The sequence below is a fragment of the Chiloscyllium punctatum genome, chromosome 4 (assembly GCF_047496795.1).
Source record: "Chiloscyllium punctatum isolate Juve2018m chromosome 4, sChiPun1.3, whole genome shotgun sequence".
Lineage (NCBI taxonomy): Eukaryota > Metazoa > Chordata > Chondrichthyes > Orectolobiformes > Hemiscylliidae > Chiloscyllium > Chiloscyllium punctatum.
In genome coordinates, this window is record NC_092742.1 from 98,990,929 (window position 1) to 99,014,230 (window position 23,302).

The 23,302-nt window shown below is 40.4% G+C and overlaps 1 protein-coding gene across 1 annotated transcript in view; it reads right to left on the reverse strand.

The window, feature by feature from the left end:
• Nucleotides 1-893: 893 nt before the first annotated feature.
• Nucleotides 894-23,302, reverse strand: part of LOC140476576 (EH domain-containing protein 1-like) — a 73,471-nt gene continuing 51,062 nt past the window's right edge. Inside the window, exon 6 of the mRNA XM_072569386.1 lies at nucleotides 894-9,579. Coding sequence (XP_072425487.1) covers nucleotides 9,058-9,579 — 522 coding nt within the window. The 3' untranslated portion in view covers nucleotides 894-9,057. The remainder of the gene's footprint in view (nucleotides 9,580-23,302) is intronic.

Sequence of the window (23,302 nt, forward strand, 5' to 3'; positions counted from 1 at the left end):
GAGATTTTGAAAGAAATTGTGCAAACACAAATTTATTCTTTCCATTAGTTTGGTACTCTTTCTCAGAGGGTTTCCAGGATAAATTTGGAATAAAGGCATTGAATTATTTTCTCCTATGTTATTCTGGAGATTCCTTATGTGAACACTGGCTTCCTGATTTTTTTTCCTCAAAAATTGTCCACAACTGTCTTTGCTTCTTTTTTACCCCTTGTAAGAGTTTGCATTGCCACAACTGGGGAAGGTGGTGCATAAAGCTGCACAATCTAAGAAATAAAGGAAGCATCAAACACCTGATGATTATTGCATCTTTTTCCATAATCTCAGTGCTTCATACCTCTCAGCAAAACCCTCATTTAATCCAAACAGGAATTCTCAACTCTCAGGTAAGCATCATTCCCGAGGCTGCATAAGATCGAATGTCACAGTTTGATCAATATAATGAGATAAATTAACCAAGGTGATCTTTGGACCTCAGGAAACAGTTCCAGGTTGGATGTAGACTTCCAAGGTCTGTAGAATTCCACTGGGGGAAATCTCAGCTCTGCTCAGGAGGACAGCACCCATATGAACCAAGAGAATCCCACTCGTGATAAGCCAGACTCTCAGCTTCACCACAGCCACCACCACATGTTGGCTGCATTTTGACTACACAATTAACAAGCTTGAAGTGGTGTTACCTGATACATTGGAGATGCCAAGCAGAATATAAATGAGCTATTGAAATTTTCCTATTGAATTGCACTTAGATGCGTTACAAAGCCACAGGGCAAGATGCTTAATCTCTCTTCACAGTGTCCATTTTCCCTGATCATTCACTTTCCCACCTCAAAGATTATGCATGCATAGAGGTACACGAATGTAATCACAACAACTCAAAGAAAGTCACACTAAGCTAGAAATTAAAATTTTATTTTATTCATAGAGAATTTTCTAATGCAATTTTACAGTGAAGTTGCAAATCTAACAATTTTAAAACTGTAACATCATTCTATCTGCTCAAATATAGGAATAATTGAAAGAAAAAAATAGATAAGCCATGTTTAAAGTCTCGGTCCAGGATTCAAGTTTAAGAGTTGTATATAAAGCAGAGGCAGGTTTTTAAATACATTTCTAGTATCACTTTGAAGTTACATTCATAAACTATCCAGAGTTACCTAATACTTGGGCACATCTGAGATAAGCCAGTTAAGTTTGTGACTTTTCCAAGGTTGGTACATGCAGTAACAATCCATCAGAAACAGTCCTAAGGAATACTTTTGAACAGTATATTCTCAAGTCAATGTGCCGAGCTACAGTTTTGTCCAAAAATATACAGTGCAATACTAAATACATTGACAAGTTAACAGCCCCAGAAAGAAAACTGCAGAAATAGAACAGGTTTGACAGCTGATCAAAGTCCCTCATTTGCAATAAAATCCACTGGTCTGTCACAAACAAAAAATATATATTGGTGTGTCTCTTACATTTTCAGAAGGCACTTTGGAAAAACCTCTGTAGCAGTACTTCATTTTGTAAGTTTAAACAGTAAGAATACAACAACAGTGGATTTGTCAGTCATCTTCTTTCCCTTTCCCTATGTAATGAATCTGTTCAGCTTGCCAACATAGATAATGACAAGAGATCAATCTTTTTTTTTATTTTGGCTGCGTCTTCTGCTGATGCTGCTCTGTAACAGGCTGCAAATCTCTCAGGTAAGAGGGACAGGATCAACCTATGTGTGCTGGACGTGCACAACACAAGTTCCAGTACACCTGGAACGGTTTCAATTCACTGCAATCCCCCAGAAGCTGATAGAAGTACGATGCTCACTAACCTACAGCATATCACCCGTCCGGCTTCCTCCATCATACAAAAATACCTATCTAGTGTAAACCACTCGGTTAGAGTCTGAGCAGGGTAACATAGTGCTCATCACAGCAGTCAGCACACCCTCATCATTCACATTTGCTGAAAGTTCTCCTCAAGGATGGTGTGTAGTCGTGACAGCGGCACAGAGCCCAAACAGTGGGAGATAAAATTTGGCAGCTCTGTAGTCCACCTCTTTTCTGCTCATTGCTTTTTTGAAACAAGATTTCAAAAGTACAATTAAAGTAGATGGGAGGCAAATGAAATGAGTCAATTTCTTTAAAGTATTAAGTATGATTGGTACAATTGATACAATATGTAAGGTTCTCACAGCAAACATGAATTTTTCATACTCCACCATTTATATGAAAAATCACATAAATGGATAACAAACAGAAAAAAATTAGTTATAAAGCTTTATAACTAATTTGGATCTGACAGTGACAGATCCTTGTGACAGGAAACCTGGGGAGATGGCAGGGTCTCAGCTGTTGACCTGAGGGTCTTAAAACCCCACACCAGCTCTTTTTGGAAACAGCCATCTCATACTGTGTCCCTCAGCTACTTCACCAGCCTCCTCCCTTGGATCAAGGACCCAGCGCTTGCATGTCCCAAGCAGCGAAAGCTCTTCAGCACTTAATAACTGGAATGTCAGTGGCTGCTGCTGGTATGCCATCCATCCTAGGTCTCAGATTGAAGAGGGACCCCAGCGAGTGATGGGAGCATGGTCTCAGCAGCAAGGGCAAGGTGAATGAAATTCAACCTCCTTAACCAAAGCTGTGTCCCTCAGGCATCAGAGTGCCACTGAATAAGAGGACACCCCCCCCACCATTACCCTCGCCTCTTCCCCAGTCATTAAGAACAGGAGCACAGTGCCAAGGATCAACAATAAAGATAGCTCGATATTTTCAAGCCTTAGAGTAGGAAAACTTACTTGAATTAACAGCATCCAAAAGTTAGTTCACCAACATCTCAAACTGGAAGCCTGGTGAACAACCATCCCAAAAAAATACAGATCTGTAGCTGAATAGAAAGCAGAGTCGCACAGCCAACTGGACATCAAAAAGAGGGGAACGCAGGCTATGCAGAAAATACAGGAGGATATACTGCTGGGTTACTGAAAACACTGTAGGTAGTTGTAGTTAAACATCAAATGCAACAGCAAAACAAGCTTTAACAGATCTCAGCTTGGATATAAAGGAATTTCATCATTAGCTGTGTTCAGTGTAACTGTCACATTAACAATCCTCTTATTAAAGCAATTTTCGAACTTCAGCGTTTAGTTTCAATGCTCATTGGACTATAAAAAGAACCTTATAACTGTTACTAATACATCCCTTTAAAATTTCATTTCACAGAAAGCACTATCCTTTTCCCTCATGATCAACGAGAGGGGAAATTCAGAGATGTATTGATGGATGAAACACCTGACATCTCTATTAGTAACCGTAAATGATAAAATAACTAAATTAAAGTGAAATACAAGTCATGCAAGGAATCTGTCAGAGGATTATGTATCCACTTGAGGGACGAAAAGGCTGGTATAAATATTATTTCATTATCCAAGAGGTTTAGCTGTAACAGGATGCAGCACTCATGCTTAAAATAAGGTTACTTCGATGGATGTGAACCATTTCCTTTTGCTTGTAACCCTCATAGGATCTCAATATTTTTATTTTACAAATATGTATGTGTTTTGTTTATTGTTTCCTTTATCTTCAATATTTATTCCCCCTTTCAGTTTATGACCGACATTCTGACAACAGTTTATTGATAAAAATTAAGTTAATGTCAGAGTCAATGAGGTCCAGCATCTTGTCAACCACATCTGTAAATATATTTTGGATATTTGGTACTTCTCAACTGAGACCGGCAGACAGTTAGAGGGGGTTTTGTTTAATTCTCAGTTAGGTGGCAGATTTGGTTGCTGTCCAAGGTCAGTAACAGTGAAACATTCAATGAGCCACCCATCAGAAGGCTCATTCTTCACTTGAAAACTCACAACTAGCATTCACACAGCCCCCACACCACCAACCTCTCTAACTTGCACATTGTAGCAGTTTCTGATTCATTACTTCGTATGGAATATTACAAACATTCAAGCAATGTGGTTCAGCAATGAGCTGCAGTGTCAAGATGCCAGCTTCTTTGCAGAATAGAGGCATTCCATTCACTGGGGGAATAAATATCCAGATCAACATATAAAATAAAAAAAACAAGTCGCCAGCATCTGTGGAGCGAGAAACAGAGTTAACGTTTCAGGTCTGTGACCAGAGTTCCAGTAAAAGACTGCAAATCTGAAACCTTTAACTCTGAGGACCAACAGCCTGAAGTTCAAATAGTTGTTAGGTAGCACAGAACTCAAGTACTGCTGAAACAAAAAAAAAGACACTTTTTGTCAAAGTTTTGTATCTTGCACTCATTGGGACAATCGCAAAATGTTGCCTTTCATATAAGCAATACTCAAGGCTGAAGTTGCTCAATTCTGTTTATTCTCACACGCCACCCTTTGTTGAAAACCTATCACGTTTCTCGCTTTCCCAGTTCTGATGAAAGGTTATCAATCTGAAATGTTAACCCCATTTTTCTCTAACTACATTTGCTATCAGACCTGCCAAGCATTGCCAATTTTTACTCTTATTTGGAATTCCAGCTTTTATAACAATTTTTCATAATAGTAATTCCCATTTGAACTAAGTAATGATATCCAAATTTAGGTGCAGAGGTGAACAATCTCTCATCCCGCAGAGAGAAACTGAATTAATTTGAACAGTGTCAACATGCAGCTTGTTCAATTTTCAATTGCCTGTAAAACATCAGGAATTATCAAGGTGCCAGAACTCTGGATTCTCAGACAGGATTCATTGTTTACTAGATTCCATTTAAGATTTTTCTTCCAGTCGAAAGGGAGAGCTAGGCTGTAAATTCATTGCTGTCTCCTGTTATTCCTCGCAATTAATTTCTGCATATATTATACACGAAAAGGTTTGCACTCATGAGATCTATTTCTACTAACAAAGATTAATCAAGTAAGCTTCAGTGGCAGCTATTTGAGGATCTACACTGTGGATTCACAAGTAGACAGCGAATTGAAAGACTACTGTTTTAGAATGCTTGTTCCCAGGACAAGTTTGCCAGCAAGCAGGCAAAAGACATTTCCACTCAACTGAGGGTTGTCAGTGACTGGAGACAATATTACAATCATTATATTGCCTCTAGATGGCAGCAGCTATGTGCTTTATTCTGTTCTTGAGAAACAAGTTCTCTGCATGTTTGAAGTTTAGGAAATGGGTAGCTTTGAGCTCTGAGCTGTCAGAGCCTGTCATTTGAAAACGGCTTAGATAGACAGGAAAACTGTACAACAGGATTATACATACTTGAAATCCAGTGATACAAACAGAATTACACAGGGCAGCACAGGAGGCTATATTTGTTTGAGAGATTTACGCGAAGCATTGGTATTTGTTCCAAGCCATCAGAAGGACTGCAACACGCTGCTGTAACATATAGGCGGGCTAATGTCAAAAGGTGCAGCCAGTGGATCAGCCTTAAAATAAACATACTCACTTCAAAAAAGAAATTGTCATAATTGAGCAAATATACTTAACTTTAAATTCTTCACATTTATCAGATAGAAATAGCCAAAACTACCTGTCAATAAAATTCGAATTGCGAGGGTCAATAGGCTGAGGACTGGCAGATAGTGTTTAATTTAGATAAATGTGAGGTATTGTATTTTGGCAATACAAACAAGGAGAGGGCTTATACAATTAATGGTGGGTCCCTAGCTAGTGTTATCGAAAACAGACACCTAGGGATTCAGGTACATAATTCTTTGAAATTTGCATCACAGGTAGACAGGGTGGTTAAGAAGGCACTTAGTGCACTTGCTCAGACCTTTGAGTATAGGAGTTGAATGTTATGTTGATGTCATGCATGATGTTGATGAGGCCTCTTCTAGAGTGCTGTGCGCTGTTCTGGCCACCCTGTTATAACAGGGATATTATTAAGCTGGAAAGGGTTCAGAAAAGATTTACCAGGATCTTGCCAGCAATGGAAGGTTTGAGATATAAAAATAGACTGGAAGGACTGTGACTTTTTTTTCCCACTGGAGCATAGGAGGAGGAGGAGTTACTTTATTGAGGTTTTAAGAAGCATAAGGGACATAGATGAGGTGAATGACAAAGGTCTTTTTCCTAGAATGGGGGGCATATTTTGAAAGAGAGAGGAGAATGATTCAAGAAGGACATGATGGACAACATTTATACACAGAGTGGATCGTGTGTGGAAAGAATTGTCAGCGAAAGTAGTGGATGCAGTTAAGTTACAACATTTAAAAGATATTTGGATAAGTTCATGAACAGGAAAAGTTTGGAGGGATATAGGCCAAATGTAGGCAGGTGAGACTGGTTTAGTTTGGGAACATGGTCAGCATGGACAGTTTGAACCAAAGCATCTGTTTCAGCAGCTGTATGACTCTATGCACCAACAACAACTTTGGGAGTTACATACTATTTCTAGGTAAGTGGACAGTGTGTTGCTCAACAGTGTTATGCGAGATCATTTTTAATAGGCTAAAGATACTGTCTGCAGCAATATCCAGGACCCATCTCCCAGGACCAGACACTATCATTACACACCTAGGATCTCTTGTTATGATACTGTCATTCCTCAATAAAAGCTCATTGGCACCATTGCTATAAAGAATTGCAAACAAGTTCGGAGTGGCACCTTCCAACATTTCTCATTACTGAAGTATTCACAGCAGCCCCAAGTTCAGTTGTCACATTTAATATTTCCCTGAAACTCTCTCAATGGGCTGAGTAAATAGAAATATGCTTAATTATCAGCACTTCATAAACAGGGCAAGATAAAACAAGGCTCATCTGTGGCATCAGCACTAAATGGAACTGACCTAAATCAGGAGTGTCCCTCTATTGCACTGAAGCAGCTGAGTTTAAAAATGGAACCTTTCCTAAAAGCTCTGGCTGTAAAGTGACTTGCAATACGATGCATTAACCAATATCATCTCATCAGCTCTCAGATTACGATTTTCAGAACTTCACCCTGTTAAGAAATTACAGAAGATCAAGAAAGTTACACTTCATTTGTACATGTTATTTAAATGTGCAAAATGATGCAGAGTCAGGAAGAATGCTAAAAGTACAGTCATGCACACATTCTGCACACAGGGTATTTTTTTTTACCTTTGACAAAATGTCAACCATGCCAACACTTCAGCGTAACTTTTCATTATTTGAACTGAGTTTCTTTCACGCCAACTGATGCCTGATTTTGTCTCTCGATGTTTCAAATAACAATGCATTTTCACAAATACCTGCCATGTTCCAAATGGCTCTTTTCCCCAATTGAACAAGACTCAAGCAACTCTAATAATGATTGAACCTGATTGAATAGGAATAAAAGTTCTTATGTCTGCATAACTGAGAGAGAAGAATGAGTGCATGGGCAACCTCTCAGATCAAACTAATTTTCAATAAACCCACAGCATCAGATGCTGCTGAACAATTATTAGCATCTCTTATGGCTCTGATAACATTACCTCAGTTTTAAAAGTGCAAGGGGGTGGCTTGGAAGCAAATATATATTTGAAGTTCCCACTGGCAACTTCATCCTAGTGTAAGATATTGCACCTACACCTTAAAAATCACATAATAAATGCAAAGTCAAAAATCACAATACCAGGCTATAGTCCAGCAGGTTTATTTGAAATCACAAGTTTTTGGATCACTGCTCCTTCACACATGATGGAGGACTGATCCAAAAGCTTGTGATTTAAAATAAATCTGTAGGACTACAACCTGGTGTCATGTGACTTCTGACTTTGTCCACTCCAGTCTAACACTGGCACCTCCACAACATGATAAATGCAGACTGTGACTGTTGTTTAGGGTGGTGAATAATACTTTTGCTACTACAAGGAGCCTGTGCTATAGTACAGGATTTCCAACACAAGATCAATCTCCAAAGCAGGTCAGCATGAGGCACTGCAACAAGGAAAGCAAGAGATGTGCAAGCAGCGCATCTACTTTTGTGCGATTTATACAAGACGATGTATGGTCTGCCCATTTTGTTCTGGTCAAGACTCTGAACTGAACCACCATGATTTGGAATGCTTATTTCTGACTCAGTTCAAGAGAATTCAGGCCCTTCAGTCCTGTGAAGTTAACTTTCCATTTCACAGTTCACAATGTCACACTGCAGCACAGAGCCTAGGATTCAAGGCGTGCCCTCCCTCTGGTTGTATTTTTGCTACTCACTAGTTGAAGTCAATGCCTCAATGACTGACCATGCATGAAACTTTCCTCTCCCTAACTCTTAACGGTGTCTCTGCCAAACAAAATATCGGAAGCCAGGAGAAAAAAAAAAATTTGGTCAGCAGAATATTTGTTTAAAATATAAAATTTTAAAAGATAAATCAATAAATAAATCCTTCTGCATTTTATGCTGATGCCACCTTTATCTCTTGACAGCAGCTACAAGATTAGCACTTGCTAATGGTCTCACCTAGAACTGCAGTGATCACATGCCCAAAAGGTTCAAGCCTAAGGGACTGGCTTGAAGTAGTGAAGTGACATACTCCCAAGTTTCCACTGAGTGTTTTCCCTACCTGTAGTCAGCTGCCAGATCATGGGCATGAAATGCTTTACATGCTTTGTCAGTGAAGGCTTTGACAAACAATGAACTGACAGGGCAGTGTGCAGTTACCATCAGGGTGCTCACAGCCTGTTTAGGAGCAGAAAGCTCTCACACCTTGCTCTCGTGTACCAAATCAAGACTGCTCAGCCACCCAGAAAACAAGCTGATGGAGGAAGGAGGGGCAGACATGAGGGGAGGAGTGGAAAGGTCTCTGCACATCCGCATCCAGTTAGGACAGTGCAAAAACATGGAGTTAATGGAGAACTGCTCCGTCATATTAGTCAGACGTTTCAGCAACAGCACAGGGTCGCACTCTGGGGAAGTATCAGAAACTGCAGGGAGACCCGTTAATATTTTATATCTTTCAGTTATTATGCACCAGCATGTGATTTAGCAAATACAGTTAAGTGGCTATCTTAGATTTATATTGTATAGAAAATAGATCTTGTATACTCAAATCTACAGGCTTTACCATCCTCCCCCAGAATTAATGGATGGGCTCTTCTGCCATCCATCCATCAATTTGTCTCTACTTTAAAATGTTAAATTGATTCAGTTCTTTCTCTGGGATGGAGGTATGAGGTGCCCTGGCAATTCACCAGGCAAGTCATATCCTTCGAGCTTTATCTTAATCAGGTGACAGGCCAGAGCGAATTCTTCATCGTCCAGCATTCCATCCCGATCGTAGTCAGCCAGTTTCCAGATCTTCCCCAACACAGTGTTTGGCAATTTAGACTTCACCATTTCTTTCTTTGCATTGTTCCCGCTGATTTTGCCATTAATTGGTGAGAGCATGTAGAAAATTTCATCATACTTTGACTTCTCCCTTGCCACAATCCACTCACTTTCATCTATGCCCGCTCCAGCACCTTCACCATACCCTTCGTTAAAGGGTCCGTTCACGTTGCCATCAAATGCACCGCCAGTCACAGCCTGTGCTGGCTTGCTTGCCTCTTCTTGTCGGATCAGGTTCATCAACTCAGCGATGTGGTTGGCCAACATTTCATCCACAGACTCCAGCATCTTGGGTTTCAGGGTATGAAACTTGCTGAAGTCACAGGACAGCAGCATCTCCTGCCGAAGCAAAAAGGGAAGAAAGTTAAACATCAAACAGCAGCAAAAATCACATCAGTCCCAAATGTCAGTCTTTTCATTCTCTGGTCAATGTACTACAGAACTTGATGCCCACTTACGAGCGTGCATATCTCCAAGTGTCATCTACTCAGTAAAAGCACTGGATAGTTTTAATGATTGTGGTTCTTAGGAGTCACTTTTAACTGTTTTTAAAAAAGAAAATTTTTAAAAAAGAGAAAGAGGAACAGGAGCTGATCAATGTGGATGAGGAGAGATGGAAAACATGAATGCCAGAATGAATTAACTGGGTCAAATAGCCTGTTGGTGGTGGACATCTAATGTATTATACATATATACAACTTCTTGGACTTATATGGGTGAGAGTTTGCTGACCAGGTTTACACCTTTACACTGTTCTCTCAGATAATACATTGGCATCTCCAGTATAGAATTATACCCACTGGCACTACCACAATGGTAGAAATTTGAGGAAGGAACCAATGAAATATCTAATCTAAAATGCACTTCTAACACATTTTCAGGACTCCAGTTTCACTTTTGGAAACACAAATAGATAGAAGTCATACACTTTTGCCATAAAGTCAACATATTGGTCAGACTTGCATTGTTTCCTCAACATTTATTCAGTAGTACAGAATTTAATCTTGCTGAAAATAAAGACACCCTGAAGCATCTAACCTTGCTCTCACCACGTTAAATGCAAAAAACTGCTGGGTTCAAATGGTCACAATGACTTCTACTGCTGGAAAAAAACGGTGCCATTTATTAGCAAGTTGACTTTGTTTCTTTGTAATTAATTCATGGATGTGCATCTCTGGCTGGACCTGCATTTCCATCCCTAATTGCGCTGGAGTTTATGGTGAGCTGCCTTTTTCTAGCTATTGCAATCCTTATAGTGCAGGCTGCTAGGAATGAAGGAATTTTGGTACACCAGAGAAGGAACAGTGATTTTGTTCTAAGTCAGGATTGTGTGGGGCTTGGAGAGAAGCTTGTAAATTACAAAGTTTCCATGTATCTCCTAATCTGTCCTTTTTCGCAGTCCAGGTTACCAGTTTGGAAGATGCTGTTAGAGAAGCTTTAGGAAGTTTCTGCAGGGAACTCTGTAGATGGCACCACAAGACCAGAAGATGCAGAAACTGAAGTAGTCCATTCAGCCTATCAAGTCTGCCCCGCCATTCAATAAGATTATGGTTGATCTGATCATCTGCAACTTCACTCATAACCCTAGATTCCCTTCCTGATTAAAAATCTGTTTATCTCAGCCTTCAACATACTTAATGACCCAGCCTCAACAGCCCTCTGAACAATTCCACAGTTTACCATTGTTTGTGAAAAGAAATTCTTCCTCATTCTCACCTTAATTGGGCAACTCCGTACATTGAGATTATGCAGTCTAGTCCTAGACATTTGCACAGGGGAAACAGCCTTGCCGCATTTACCACATCAAGCCCACTAAAAATCTTGTACAGGTCATTCTGCTATAATGCCCACTTCATTAGTGCGAATTCGCTACAATGAGATTGACAAATTGGGGCACTGTTTCTAAAGCACAAACTTTTAAAACGTGTGTTGGCTTAAACACGATTACATCACCAACACTTTAAATGCTATTTCTAAAGAGCAATTTTTCTATAACACGGGATTGCACAAGAAAGCAATCACTGTTATAGAGGAACTACTTGAATAAGGTCTTCTCTCAGTCTCCTAAACTTCAGAGTACACATTCAATCTACTCTACCTATCCAGGTAATAAGGAAGGTAAATGGAATGTTGACCTTTAATTGAAAAGGAAGGGAGTATGAAATAGTATAAAATCTTACCAAAATTATACAAGGCACTGGTTAGACCACTCATTACAAATTCCCATCCTGAAGGATCTCAACTCTATTAGTTAGCCAATTCTCTAAGCATATTAATATACCACCCCTAACATAATGAGCACTTATCTTATTAAACAGCCTTGTATATGGCACCTTATCAAATGTCCAATGGAAATCCAAACCTATCGTATCCTCTGGTTTTCCATTATCTACTCTTCTGTGAGAAAGTAACAGGCACTGGTTTAAATTTGTCAGGCATGGTCCCTTGTTCACGAAGCCATGCTGACTCTGCTTGATTGTATTAGGGGTTTTTAAATGCTCTGCTATTATGCCCTTCCTAATAGACTAACACTTCCCCAACAACAAATATCGGTACATACTGCTGGTTCTGTGCATCAGTGGTGAAGGATGAAAATGTTGGAAGTTGTAGGTGGGATGCCAAACAAGCAATCAAGATATTGCCATGGATAAAGCAACAGAGAACAATAAGCTCCCCAGACTCTTGGCTTATTCAAAAAAGTTACAACACTCAAGTATTTTTTTTTAGTTTGCAGGGAGTGTGTTCAAAATGTGATTTTTGCTGACACTTGATATAAATGGCATGAACGTTCATACACAGGGAACGAGAGGCTGAAAAAACTGGGCCTATATTCTGTGGAAGGATCACTTAGAAATATACAAAATTATAATAGGGTTTAATGGGACAAATGCTGAGAAATCTTTGCTGGTCAGGGATTTCTAAAAACAGGGTACAGTGGCAGATTAGGGATTGGAGTTGAGGTGAAATGACTTCACCCAGAGTGCAATTTGGAATCTCCAACTCCAATAGCAAATATATTTAAAGTCAAACAGACTGGGCTTTAGTGGATTTGGGAGTGAATGGGAAAGTGAAGTTGCAGACAATCATACTGGATTGCGGCACAGGCTCAAACAGACACCATAGTCTACTCCTGCTCTTATTTCTGGTGTTGTTACATCCTCAAATAACTCAGATAAATTTATTAAACAACATGCTGACTTTGATCAATTATATTCTGATTTTCTGAATGCCCTGCTACTACATCCTTAGTAATAGAGGGGGAAATGCATGTCAAGTTGGGTTGAATGTTGAGTAGGCCACAGAGTGGGTGGTGGGGTAAGACAGGCCTCCATAGAGTGGGAGCAGGCTGACAGTTGACAGTTGTGCCAAAGAGGGCCAGGATAAGAGTAAGGTGCAGGGAGGAGGGATTGAGAACAGAGTGAGGAGAGCCATTTGGATTTTCTTGGGCATGGCATCGAGGCCTGTGGAATATCGCTAGAACCACTTTCCAGTCAAACATATCTGCCAACATTACACTTTATTTCCTATCTCTGAACCAACTATAGACCCACGTTGTTACATACCCATGTCCTGTGAGTTTTAATTTTTTTATGCTCTGTCTGGCATGTGGGCAGTTGACAAACGCCTGATGAAAACCCACGCAGACAGCATCCACTGCACTACCCTTAATCTTCCTCAAAACAAAATTCAACTACTTTACTAAGTGATGGTCTCTTTGGTCAAGATGCTCCAAATAATTAGTTGGTGTTTTACAGGGATCTATACTCTTCACAGACTGCTCTTTGGTAACATTGGTCAATTATTCCTCTTTGGTCAACTGGGGAAGCGAATGAAGTTATGTGAATAACTGAGCAGATGACCACTTTGGGGAGGGGGGTGTAGGGTTGATGAATGATATGCACCTAACAGTGCAGTCAGGGGTGAGGGTTGGCTAGCTCAATGGATTCCACTGCACACATGTTTACCTTTCCTCTCCTCCACTTGTGACCTGCCACAGGAAGTCGTAGAGGCTGGTACAACTACAACATCTAAAAGGCATCTGGTGTTGTATATGAATGGGAAGGGTTGAGAGAGATATGGACCGAGTGGGTTTCCTCTGGGTGCTCCGGTTTCCTCCCACAGTCCAAAGAGGTGCAGGTCAGGTGAACTGGCTATGCTAAGTTGCCCAGAGTGTTAGTCAGAGGGAAATGGGTCTGGGTGAGTTACTTTTCGGAGGGTCGGTTTGGACTTGTTGGGCCGAAGGGCCTGTTTCCACACTATAGGGAATATAATCTAATCTAATCCAATCTAAATAGGACAAGATTAGTTTCAGATATCTAATCTGTATGGATGAGTTGGACCGAAGAGTCTGTTTCCGTACTGTACGTCTCTATGACTCGATGTATGGGCATTATACAGCTCCATAACACAGTGTTCTTTATTCAAGCAGTGTAGGTCAGGAATCCTCCCTGACAGCATATTTTACCTTAGAGTTTCACAGGTACAATCGCACTCTGGCTCTGGCTCTCTCATTATGACAGGACCAATAGTGTTGCTTTCACAAGTTCGTTCTCAACCAAAATAACCACACTTTGTGGATCAGCCATTTCTGTGAAAACACTCCACCAGTTTAGTGTTGCCAAGCTAATCACACAGCTTTCTAGGTTTGAGACGATTTTAGATATTTTCTCATCAACATACTCAGAGGCAGGCACAACCACTACACCACAAGAGCCCTCTAATCCCATTTTCCAATGCCATTTTAACCAGATTGCATAATGCTTTCAAGATCCCATCACCCTTTCTGCTATACAGAAAAACTGGCCTGCTTCAAAGAGTGAGTTTGCTTCCTCATCTCAAGAATTCTGTGCTCCTATTTCTGCTGTTTCTTCTTTGTATCAGTGTCAGTGCACTAATCACTTTCCAGGTCCCTTGCTTCCAGGTCTCCTGTGTTCTGAGGACCAAATAGCTTCTGACCTTAACCTACTTACTGTTAGTACGACTTCCAGGCCAAGTAGACCAGTATTCCTTATTATTTAATAAAACTACAATCAATCCTTTTACAACTGATACAAATTCTTAAAGCTAGTTTTCAAATTTCTTAAAAATAATTATTGATTCCATAGATCTTGAAAAGTAAGCATTTTCTTCTTAATGTACTGCTTCCATGCCAAGGGTGATCACAGTCCTTTTTTCCAAGAAATTAATGAGGGGTGGTAATTAGTGAGGAATACACCTTTAGATTATAGGATGATATAGAAATGCTGGCCAAATGGGCTGATCAATAGCAAATGGAATTCAGTCTGGATAAATGAGAGGTGATGCACTTGAGCAAGGACAATAAGACAAGCATTTTCATGACGAAAAATAGGACTTTGGGAAGCACCAGGGATCTGACGGACTTAATAGTGATCTTTCAGGTATTACTGGAGTCAGGGAGGATCTCAGAGGACTAGAAAATTGCTAATGTTTAAGAAGAGTGTAAGGCAAAAGACGGGAAACTATAGGCCGATTAGCCTGACCCTCAGTCATTGGTAAGATTTTGGAGTGCATTGTGAAGGATGAGATTTTTGAATACTTGGAAGTGCATAGTAAAATAGGGCAAAGTCAGCATGGTTTCGCCAAGGGGAGGTCACACCTGACAAATCTGTTAGAATTCTTTGAGGAGGTAATAAGCAGGTTAGACCAAGAAAAGCTACTGGGTATTATCTATCTGGACTTCCAGAATGCCTTTGATAAAGTGCCACATAAGAGGCTGCTGAGTAAGATAAGGGCCATGGTGTTAGAGGCAAGGTAGTAGCAGGGATAGATGATTGGCTGTTTGGCAGAAAGCAGAGAGTGGGGATAAAAGGCTGCTTCTCAGGTTGGAAGCCAGTGACTAGTGGTGTTCCACAAGACTCAGTGTTGGGACCACAATCTTTCACTTTAAACATTAATAATCTGGATGAAGGAACTGAGAACATTCTTGCTAAATTTGTAGATGATACAAAGACAGATGGATGGCAGGTAGTACTGAGGAGGCAGGGAAGCTACAGAAAGATTTAGACAGGTTAGGAGAGTGGGTAAAAAGGTGATAGATGAAATATGATGTGGGAAAGTGAGAGGTCATGCACTTTGATCGGAAGAAGTGATGCATGGACTATTTTCTAAATGGGGAGAAAATTCAGAAATCTGAAGTGCAAAGGGACTTGGGAGCCCTAGTCCAGGTTTCTCTTGAAGTAAACTTGCAGGTTGATTCAGTAGTTAGGAAGGCAAATACAATGTTGTCATTCATCTTGAGAGGATAAGAATATAAAAGCAGGAATGCACTTCTGAAGATTTATAAGGCTCTGTCAGACGACATTTAGAGTATTGAGAGCAATTTTGGGCCCCAGATCTCAGGAAAGATTACCGCCCCTGGAGTGGGTTTAGAGGAGGTTCACGAGAATGATTCCAGGAATGGAAGGCTTAACATTTGAGGAACGTGAGATGACTCTGGGACTATACTTGATGGAGTTTAGAAGGATGAGGGATTGGATTGAAATTTACAGAATACTGAATGGCCAGGACAAAGTGTATGCTGGGAAGGTGTATCAATTGGCAGGAGAGACAGGACGTGAGGGCATAGCCTTAGAGTACAAGGGAAGATCCTTTAGAATGGAGAGGAGGAGAAACTTCTTTAGCCAGAGAGTGGGGAATGTGTGGAATTCATTGCCACAGAAGGCTGTGGAGGCCAGATCATTTAGCAGATTTAAAATAGACATACATAAGTTCTTGATTGCCAAGGGGATCAAAGATTATGGGGAGAAAGTGCAAAAGTAATTAAATGGCTCAGCAGACCTAATTTCTGCTCCTATGTCTTACTGCATCTAGAACTCACTAGCTGTATAGATAGTGGAGGCAGAAACCCTCATAACACTGAAGTAATATTTAGGTATCCACTTCAGATGCTAAGGCATACAAGGCTATGAGTCAAATGCTGGAAAATAGGATTAGAACAGTTGGGTGTCGTTTTTACTAACGAAGATGCGATGGATCGAAAGGCCTTTCTCTGTGCTGTAGATCTCTATGACTATGACAATGATTCACCTTTGACATAGTCAAGGTGACTATGTGACATGGGTACATTAGGTTAATCCCTAGGATGAGGGGATTGTTTTATGGAGAGAGACCGAGTGGACTAGATTTACATTACCTCGGGTTTTCAGAAGAATGACAGCTATTTTATTGAGGTACAACAGTTTCAGGATAAGCAGCTAGCAGGATGTTTCACCAGAATGGAAATTTTACAACTAGGGATTTAGGGCAGCTCTGCTTCTCAGAATAAAGGGTCAGTCACTTTGGACGGTGAGGAGGAGGAATTGTGAATATATTGAAAACCAAATCCTTAGAAGTTGTGAATGATCATTCACAGAGTATACACTAGAAAGAGATTGCAGGAATCTTGGAGTAATTACATAAGTGCACAGCCTAGAGGAAATGTACGATGTAGCTGAGGAAGATCAGCCTTTATCTTATTGAATGGTACAACAGGCTTGAAGAGCATAAATGGCTAACTACTATCTTATGTCTGATATTACATAGTGAATGCAATCAACATTTAACTCCAGAAACAAGAGGAAGTGCAAAGGAACTCACACATCCAAGCAAAATGCGTCAATATTTGACCTTTAAAGAGGGCAGAACCACTACCATTGTATTCGACCATTCTTGACTGTACTGTGTTTACACTGGGGACTGGATCAGGAACTATTTTCAAACAACTGCACTGCCCTGTCAGCATCTTCCAAACATAACATGTTGATTCTTTGTTTTCCCAATTTCCTTTCCAAATTTAAGAGTGCATGATAAATTAAGCACTGCAAAATGTAAAGCTTTTGATCTAAACCTTGGTTTTGGGAACATGGATTTCTGCGCAATTAGGAATCAACATTTCTCAGTTTCTGCCCAATGACATCAACTAATGACATGACGCAATCTAAAAGGGAAGAACCTGGATAGGTTCAGCTGCTTGAAACATTCAAAACACGGAGCATGGAAACAACTCCAAGCCATAAAATGAAAACGTCGATATTTCCAGCATGTTAAGATTACCAACTAGTTTAATTTAGATAAATGTGAGATGCTGTATTTTGGAAAGGGAAATCACAGCAGGACTTATACACTTAATGGTAAGGTCCTGGGGAGTGTTAATGAACAAAGAGACCTTGGAGTGCAGGTTCATAGCTCCTTGAAAGTGGAGTCGCAGATAGATAGGATAGTAAAAGCGGTGTTTGGTATGCTTTCCTTTATTGGTCAGAGCATTGAGTATCGGAGTTAGGTGGTCATGCTGTGGCTGTACAGGACACTGATTAGGCCACTTTTGCAATAGTGTGTGCAATACTGGTCTCCTTCCTATCAGAAGGATGTTGTGAAACTTGAAAGGATTCAGAAAAGATTTACAAGCATGTTGCCAGGGTTGGGGAGTTTGAACTACAGGGAGAGGCTGAATAGGCTGGGGCTGTTTCCCCTGGAATGTCAGAGACTGAAGGGTGACCTTATCGAGATTTATAAAATCATGTGGGGCATGGATAGGGTAAACAGACAAAGTTTTTTCCCTGAGGTGGGGAGTCCACAGCTAGAAAACATAGGTTTAGGGTGAGAGGGGAAAGATATAAAAAGGACCTAAAGGTGCAACTTTTTCATGCAGAGGGTGGTGCACGTATGGAGTGAGCTCTCAGAGGAATTGGTGGAGGCTAATACAACTACAACATTTAAAAGGCATCTGGATGAGTACATAAATAGGAAGGGTTAGAGGGATATGGGCCAAGTGCTGGAAAATGGAACGAGATTAAGTTTAGGATAATTGGTCAGCATGGGTGAATTGGACCGAAGGGTCTGTATCCGTGCTGTACATCTCTATGACTCGATAACTAAAATAGATATTGTTTCACCCGTTTTAAATGTTAATCCTTGTTAACTGTAAAACTTACAGTTCAATACAAATTTTGCTCCAACTATTATATGTGGTGAGGTTCATGGACATTTCAACATTTTAGAAATCTTTGAACAGTGTCAACATTTTGACAGGAAAGGCACAGATTATCACAATTTTTGACAGTAGTTCTTGTTACGTTTCCCCGGATTACAGGTGATGTTGGCTGAAGACCCTCCAGCCTAGAGGAAGTATTTTCTTTCTGCTGCATTCTAACCAGAACTTCAGAAATGCAATTGCTGAAGCACATAACTGTGCTGGATCAAAGGCACAACTGCCTCCTTGTTACATTTTTTGATGAAATTCTCAAAATTCATGACCATTGCTGGAGGAAGATTGTTTTGTGAATGCACAAGTGCAAATGATATATAAACACATTAGTCCAATCAACTCAATTCTATTACTCAGTCTCAGAAAGTTTTGGAAGGTATAATTACAGACAAATGCTATTTCTGGCACCCTCCAAAGGGATTAATGTACCAGGAGCCTTGAGGGTCCAGATTCTAGATGGTACGGAGAATTATGCTAAACCTGTTCACCAAGCTTGTTTTCCAAAATAGAGTGAGCTACAAGATTGCCTTCCCTCACTCAACAGGTGAATGTTGTTATCTCAATCAAAACAGAACTACTTTCCTTCTCAACGTGGTTAACCTGAAGGCAATCTCAATAGCAGAAGTGTCAACAAGATGAGATACCTACAGATCACCTATTATGCACTCTCAACCTCATTCAATATAACTACTCCCATAAACATCACACAAATAAATAAACCCATATACTCAACAAAACTGACACTCACTGACCCAGCTCAAAGAGAAGCTACAAAACCAAGTGCAAAATACCATCTGTGCTAGAGATACTTGCAATTTGAACAGGTATTTACTACAAGACTAAAACGGTGGCACAGTGGTTAGCACTGCTGCCTCACAGCGCCAGAGACCCGGGTTCAATTCCCGCCTCAGGCGACTGACTGTGTGGAGTTTGCACATTCTCCCTGTGTCGGCGTGAGTTTCCTCCAGGTGCTCCAGTTTCCTCCCACAATCCAAAAAATGTGCAGGTCAGGTGAATTGGCTATACTAAATTGCCCATAGTGTTAGGTGCAGGGGTAAACATAGGGGAATTGGTCTGGGTGGGCACACTTCAGTGGGTTGGTATGGATTTGTTGGGCCAAAGGGCCTGTTTCCACACTGTAAGTAAGTAATCTAATGAGGTGAATGACTAATAACTCACCCTTCATTAATACCTCCCTGATTTCAATAGCCAGCTTATTTGTTTATATCAGTTTATCCTATGTGAACCCTGAGTGGCCAAGTGGTTAAGGTAATAGTTTGGAAATCCATTGGGAAGTCTCCCAGTTAGGCTTGAAGCCTTTATGTTGCCCATGATGTGGAGGTGCTGGCATTGGACTGGGTGGACAAAGCCAAAAATTGCACAACACTGGGTTAGATTTATATTTTCAACAGGTTTATTTGAAACTGCCAGCTTCCGGAGCCCCAGCTCCTTCCTCAGGCAGTTAGTGAAAGATAATACAATCAGACACAGAAATTATAAGGAAAAAAAATCAAAAGGGACATTCAACTTATGCAAATGTTATTGAACAAACCTGGATGGCTATTAAGTCTTTAACTAGTTAGAATGGAGGTGCAGGCTTCATTTGATTAATATGTAAATCCCAAAATTTCTTTTAAATCACTGTCCGGAGACAACTTCAGATTTTATCAGAATAAGGGTGACACCTCAAGTCAGAAAATTCAGTTTAGGTGTGAGGCCATTTGTCAAGTGTCTCAGCCTGGAGTCAAACTAGCTTTATTTCTAAAGTAGGAATTTATAAAATGTCACACTGTCTACAGATTGCAACTGAAAATGCAAATTCACCCCATGAAGGGAGGTGAGTGAGTGAGTGCAAGAGAGCGAGAGAAGGAAATCTTTTACTTATACATTCTGTGTCCGATATATTCTCTCTCTCTCTAACGGCCTGAGGAAGGAGCTAGGGCTCAAAGCTTGTGGTTTCAAATAGACCTGTTGGACTACAAGCGGTGCGGTGTGATTTTTGACTTTATCTTCCCTGATTGATGACTACTATGTTTCGAAACAAACTCTAAATGGTGCATCTGACACAGTGCTGATGTTCCTACCTCTGGGCAGAAGGTCCAGCTTTGAATCCCAGACGTGGGTACGTTATAACATGTTTCACCAGGCCAATTAAAATATATCCTTTTTTTCCACTCAATCTGAGCTATACCCTCTTCTGGCAATTATAGGCACTACAGTTATGTAAATATTAACAACATTGTGTTACTCCTATAAGACCTGTTTTATCAAACATTAGCTCAGAATTAGGTGAGCTAGCCTCCAACAATTATGTAACAAAACCTCGGTCATACTTTAAACTGCTGAATTATAGATGTGGTGCAAGCAGAATAAGATAGAGTGGAGGAAATCACTAATGGAGAAAATACAACATTCTCACCTGCTGATATCTCCCATCTCTATTTTACAATGCAAATATTTTGATTATTGATAAAGATTACATTCTTTTCAACACAAGTTGCAAATCTTTCTGCCAAACTAGACTGATCTCATCTTCTAATGTGATGCCATGCATTACTTGTTGTAAATGGAATAGTCTGCACTGGAATCACAAGTACCAAACTACATGGAATTAAAGTAGCATTGATGGTGCTTTGTGTGTCCATTCAGTTTGGTAATGTATTCAAACTTTCCCCTTCCTTTCATTGTTGGCATTCTACAGGTGTCATTCCCGCCATGTCATCCGGTCCACTCCTCCATCACTCCTAATACATCCTCACTTAATGTGGAAAGGCCACAAATACACCTTCCAGGTGAAATACCGTTTTACTTAAACTTCTTTCAATCTAGTCCACTGGGTATTCACTGTAATCTCATTGTACAGACTGCAAAGCAAGCTGAAGGAATAAAAGCAAATTACTGCAGATGCTGGAATCTGAAACCAAAAGAGAAAATGCTGGAAAATCTCAGCAGGTCTGGCAACATCTGTAAGGAGAGAAAAGAGCTGACGTTTGGAGTCTAACTGACCCTTTGTCAAAGCCGAAGGAACACCACCTCATTTTCAGCTTAAGCATTTTAAGTTCTGCCAGACCGGCTGAGTTTCTGCAGTATTTTGCTTCAAGACTCAATATTGAGTTCAACAACTGCACAGTATGACTTGCTGTCCCTATTCTTCCTTCTCTCTCACAGAGCAGACCCATTTTTTGCATGTCACACCCAATATTTACACCTAATTTACATCTCTGTCTTTTCTTTATGACTATTAGCTTTTCCTGTATTTTGCTATGGGCATCTGTTCTGCTCTCTCTGCCTTCCTCTTGATCAACGACATCAAAATTATTTTTCAGTCCTTTTCAGTTCTGCCAGACCTGCTGAGTTTCTGCAGTACTTTGCTTTTAGTACAAATTCCCTGAATTTGTAGTGTTTGCTTTTATTTGCATATTTAGGTATGCATGGTTGTATGGTGCTGATTTTGCCACATGTCCCTACTGTCCTTACTGATGTCGGGATTTTCTTACCCGCTGGTAATGACAGAATGACCGTTATTCTGGAAAATAGGATTATTTTGCCATTGAATATAGTTCGGTTGTTACTAATGGCTCACAGCAACTTACCATTGCCCAACTTTCAGCCATTAACTCTGACATTTATCTATCCCTTTTCTCAGAGGCAGTACTGTATATTATGGACAGTATCATTAGCTTCAAGGTGGGAGATCCTCTACACAAGGACCGTGCAGTGGTCGCTCCTACCAATACAGGCATGGACAGATATATCCAAGACAGGGATAAACTGATGAGGGTGAGGATAAGTGGGTTTTCCATCTTGTTGCTTCTCTTACTACCAGCCATAGGCTCAACCTGGCAAACACTGCCTTCAAAACTGGACTGGCATGGTGAGTAGTAGTGCAACGGAGGCATTCTTGGTAATGAATGCTGGAAGTAACCGTCTATCCAGAATACATTCTTCTCCTCACCACTCAGTGCTTTTCCCATGTGATGCTCACCATGAAGGAGTATGAATAAGGGAGGGTAGTAGCTAGTAACCCAAAGGATGTGTTCTTGCTCATGTTTCCCATATGAGTTATGGGATCTTGAGTCAAATGTTGAGGATTTCCATTGCCAAGCATGTTGATTGTTGTAGAACTATGCTAACATCTCTGGTTGTGTCCCACTGTCCTGCTAGTAGGACAGGACATATCCAGGGACAGTGATGAGTTGTCGAGGGCAGTGGCTATAAAATATAATTTGGAGGTGCATCAAGCTATTGCTCAATTATTCTGTAAGACAGTTCTCTCAACCTTAGCATAAGCCCAGAAACGTTATTGAGGAGAATTTTGCATGGCTCGGTCATCTCCAGTTCCTGGGTTGATGCTGAGTGGTCATCTGGTTTTATTCCTTTTTGTTATTTTTGTACCATTTTGATTTGCAGTGGGTTTACAGTGACATCCTGAACCTTTTAAAATAAGAGTCGAAAGACTTTGCTGTTGGTTTGGAGTCACAAGTAGGGTTGGCTGGGTAAGAATTCCTGAAGGAAACTAGTGAATTAGATGAGTTTTTACAATACAAGACTCTTGTCACCTTGAGAGATGACAAAATGGTACTGACACTAGGTGACTCTTTATGATCTTTCTACAGCAGATCTTATTCTCACATTTCTTACAAACGTTCTGTTCTTTTAAACCTCATTTCTGCTTTTTGCATACCCCCTCTGCAAACGCAACTTTGTATTTCTTGTGCTATTTAATCACCCTATGCTCTTTGTGTGTTAGGATCTGCCTGTATTGCAAGCAAAACAAAAAACTTTTCCCTGCACTTTGGTACATGTGACAATAATAAATCAAATCAGTCAATGACCGCTTCACATCACTATTGCAGAAATTAGCTTTATTTTCCAGATTTATTGGTTCCTTAAGCTTATATTCTATGTTCTGTCTTGTTGTACTGGGGGAGAAGACAGTACCGCAAACTCTTCAGCTGCTTCATCAATGACCTTCCTGAACAAGGATGTTTTCTGATGACTGCCTGTTCAGCATCATTCGTGACTCCTCACATACTGAAGTAGTCGCTGTCCATCTGCAGACCTCGATAACACGCAGGT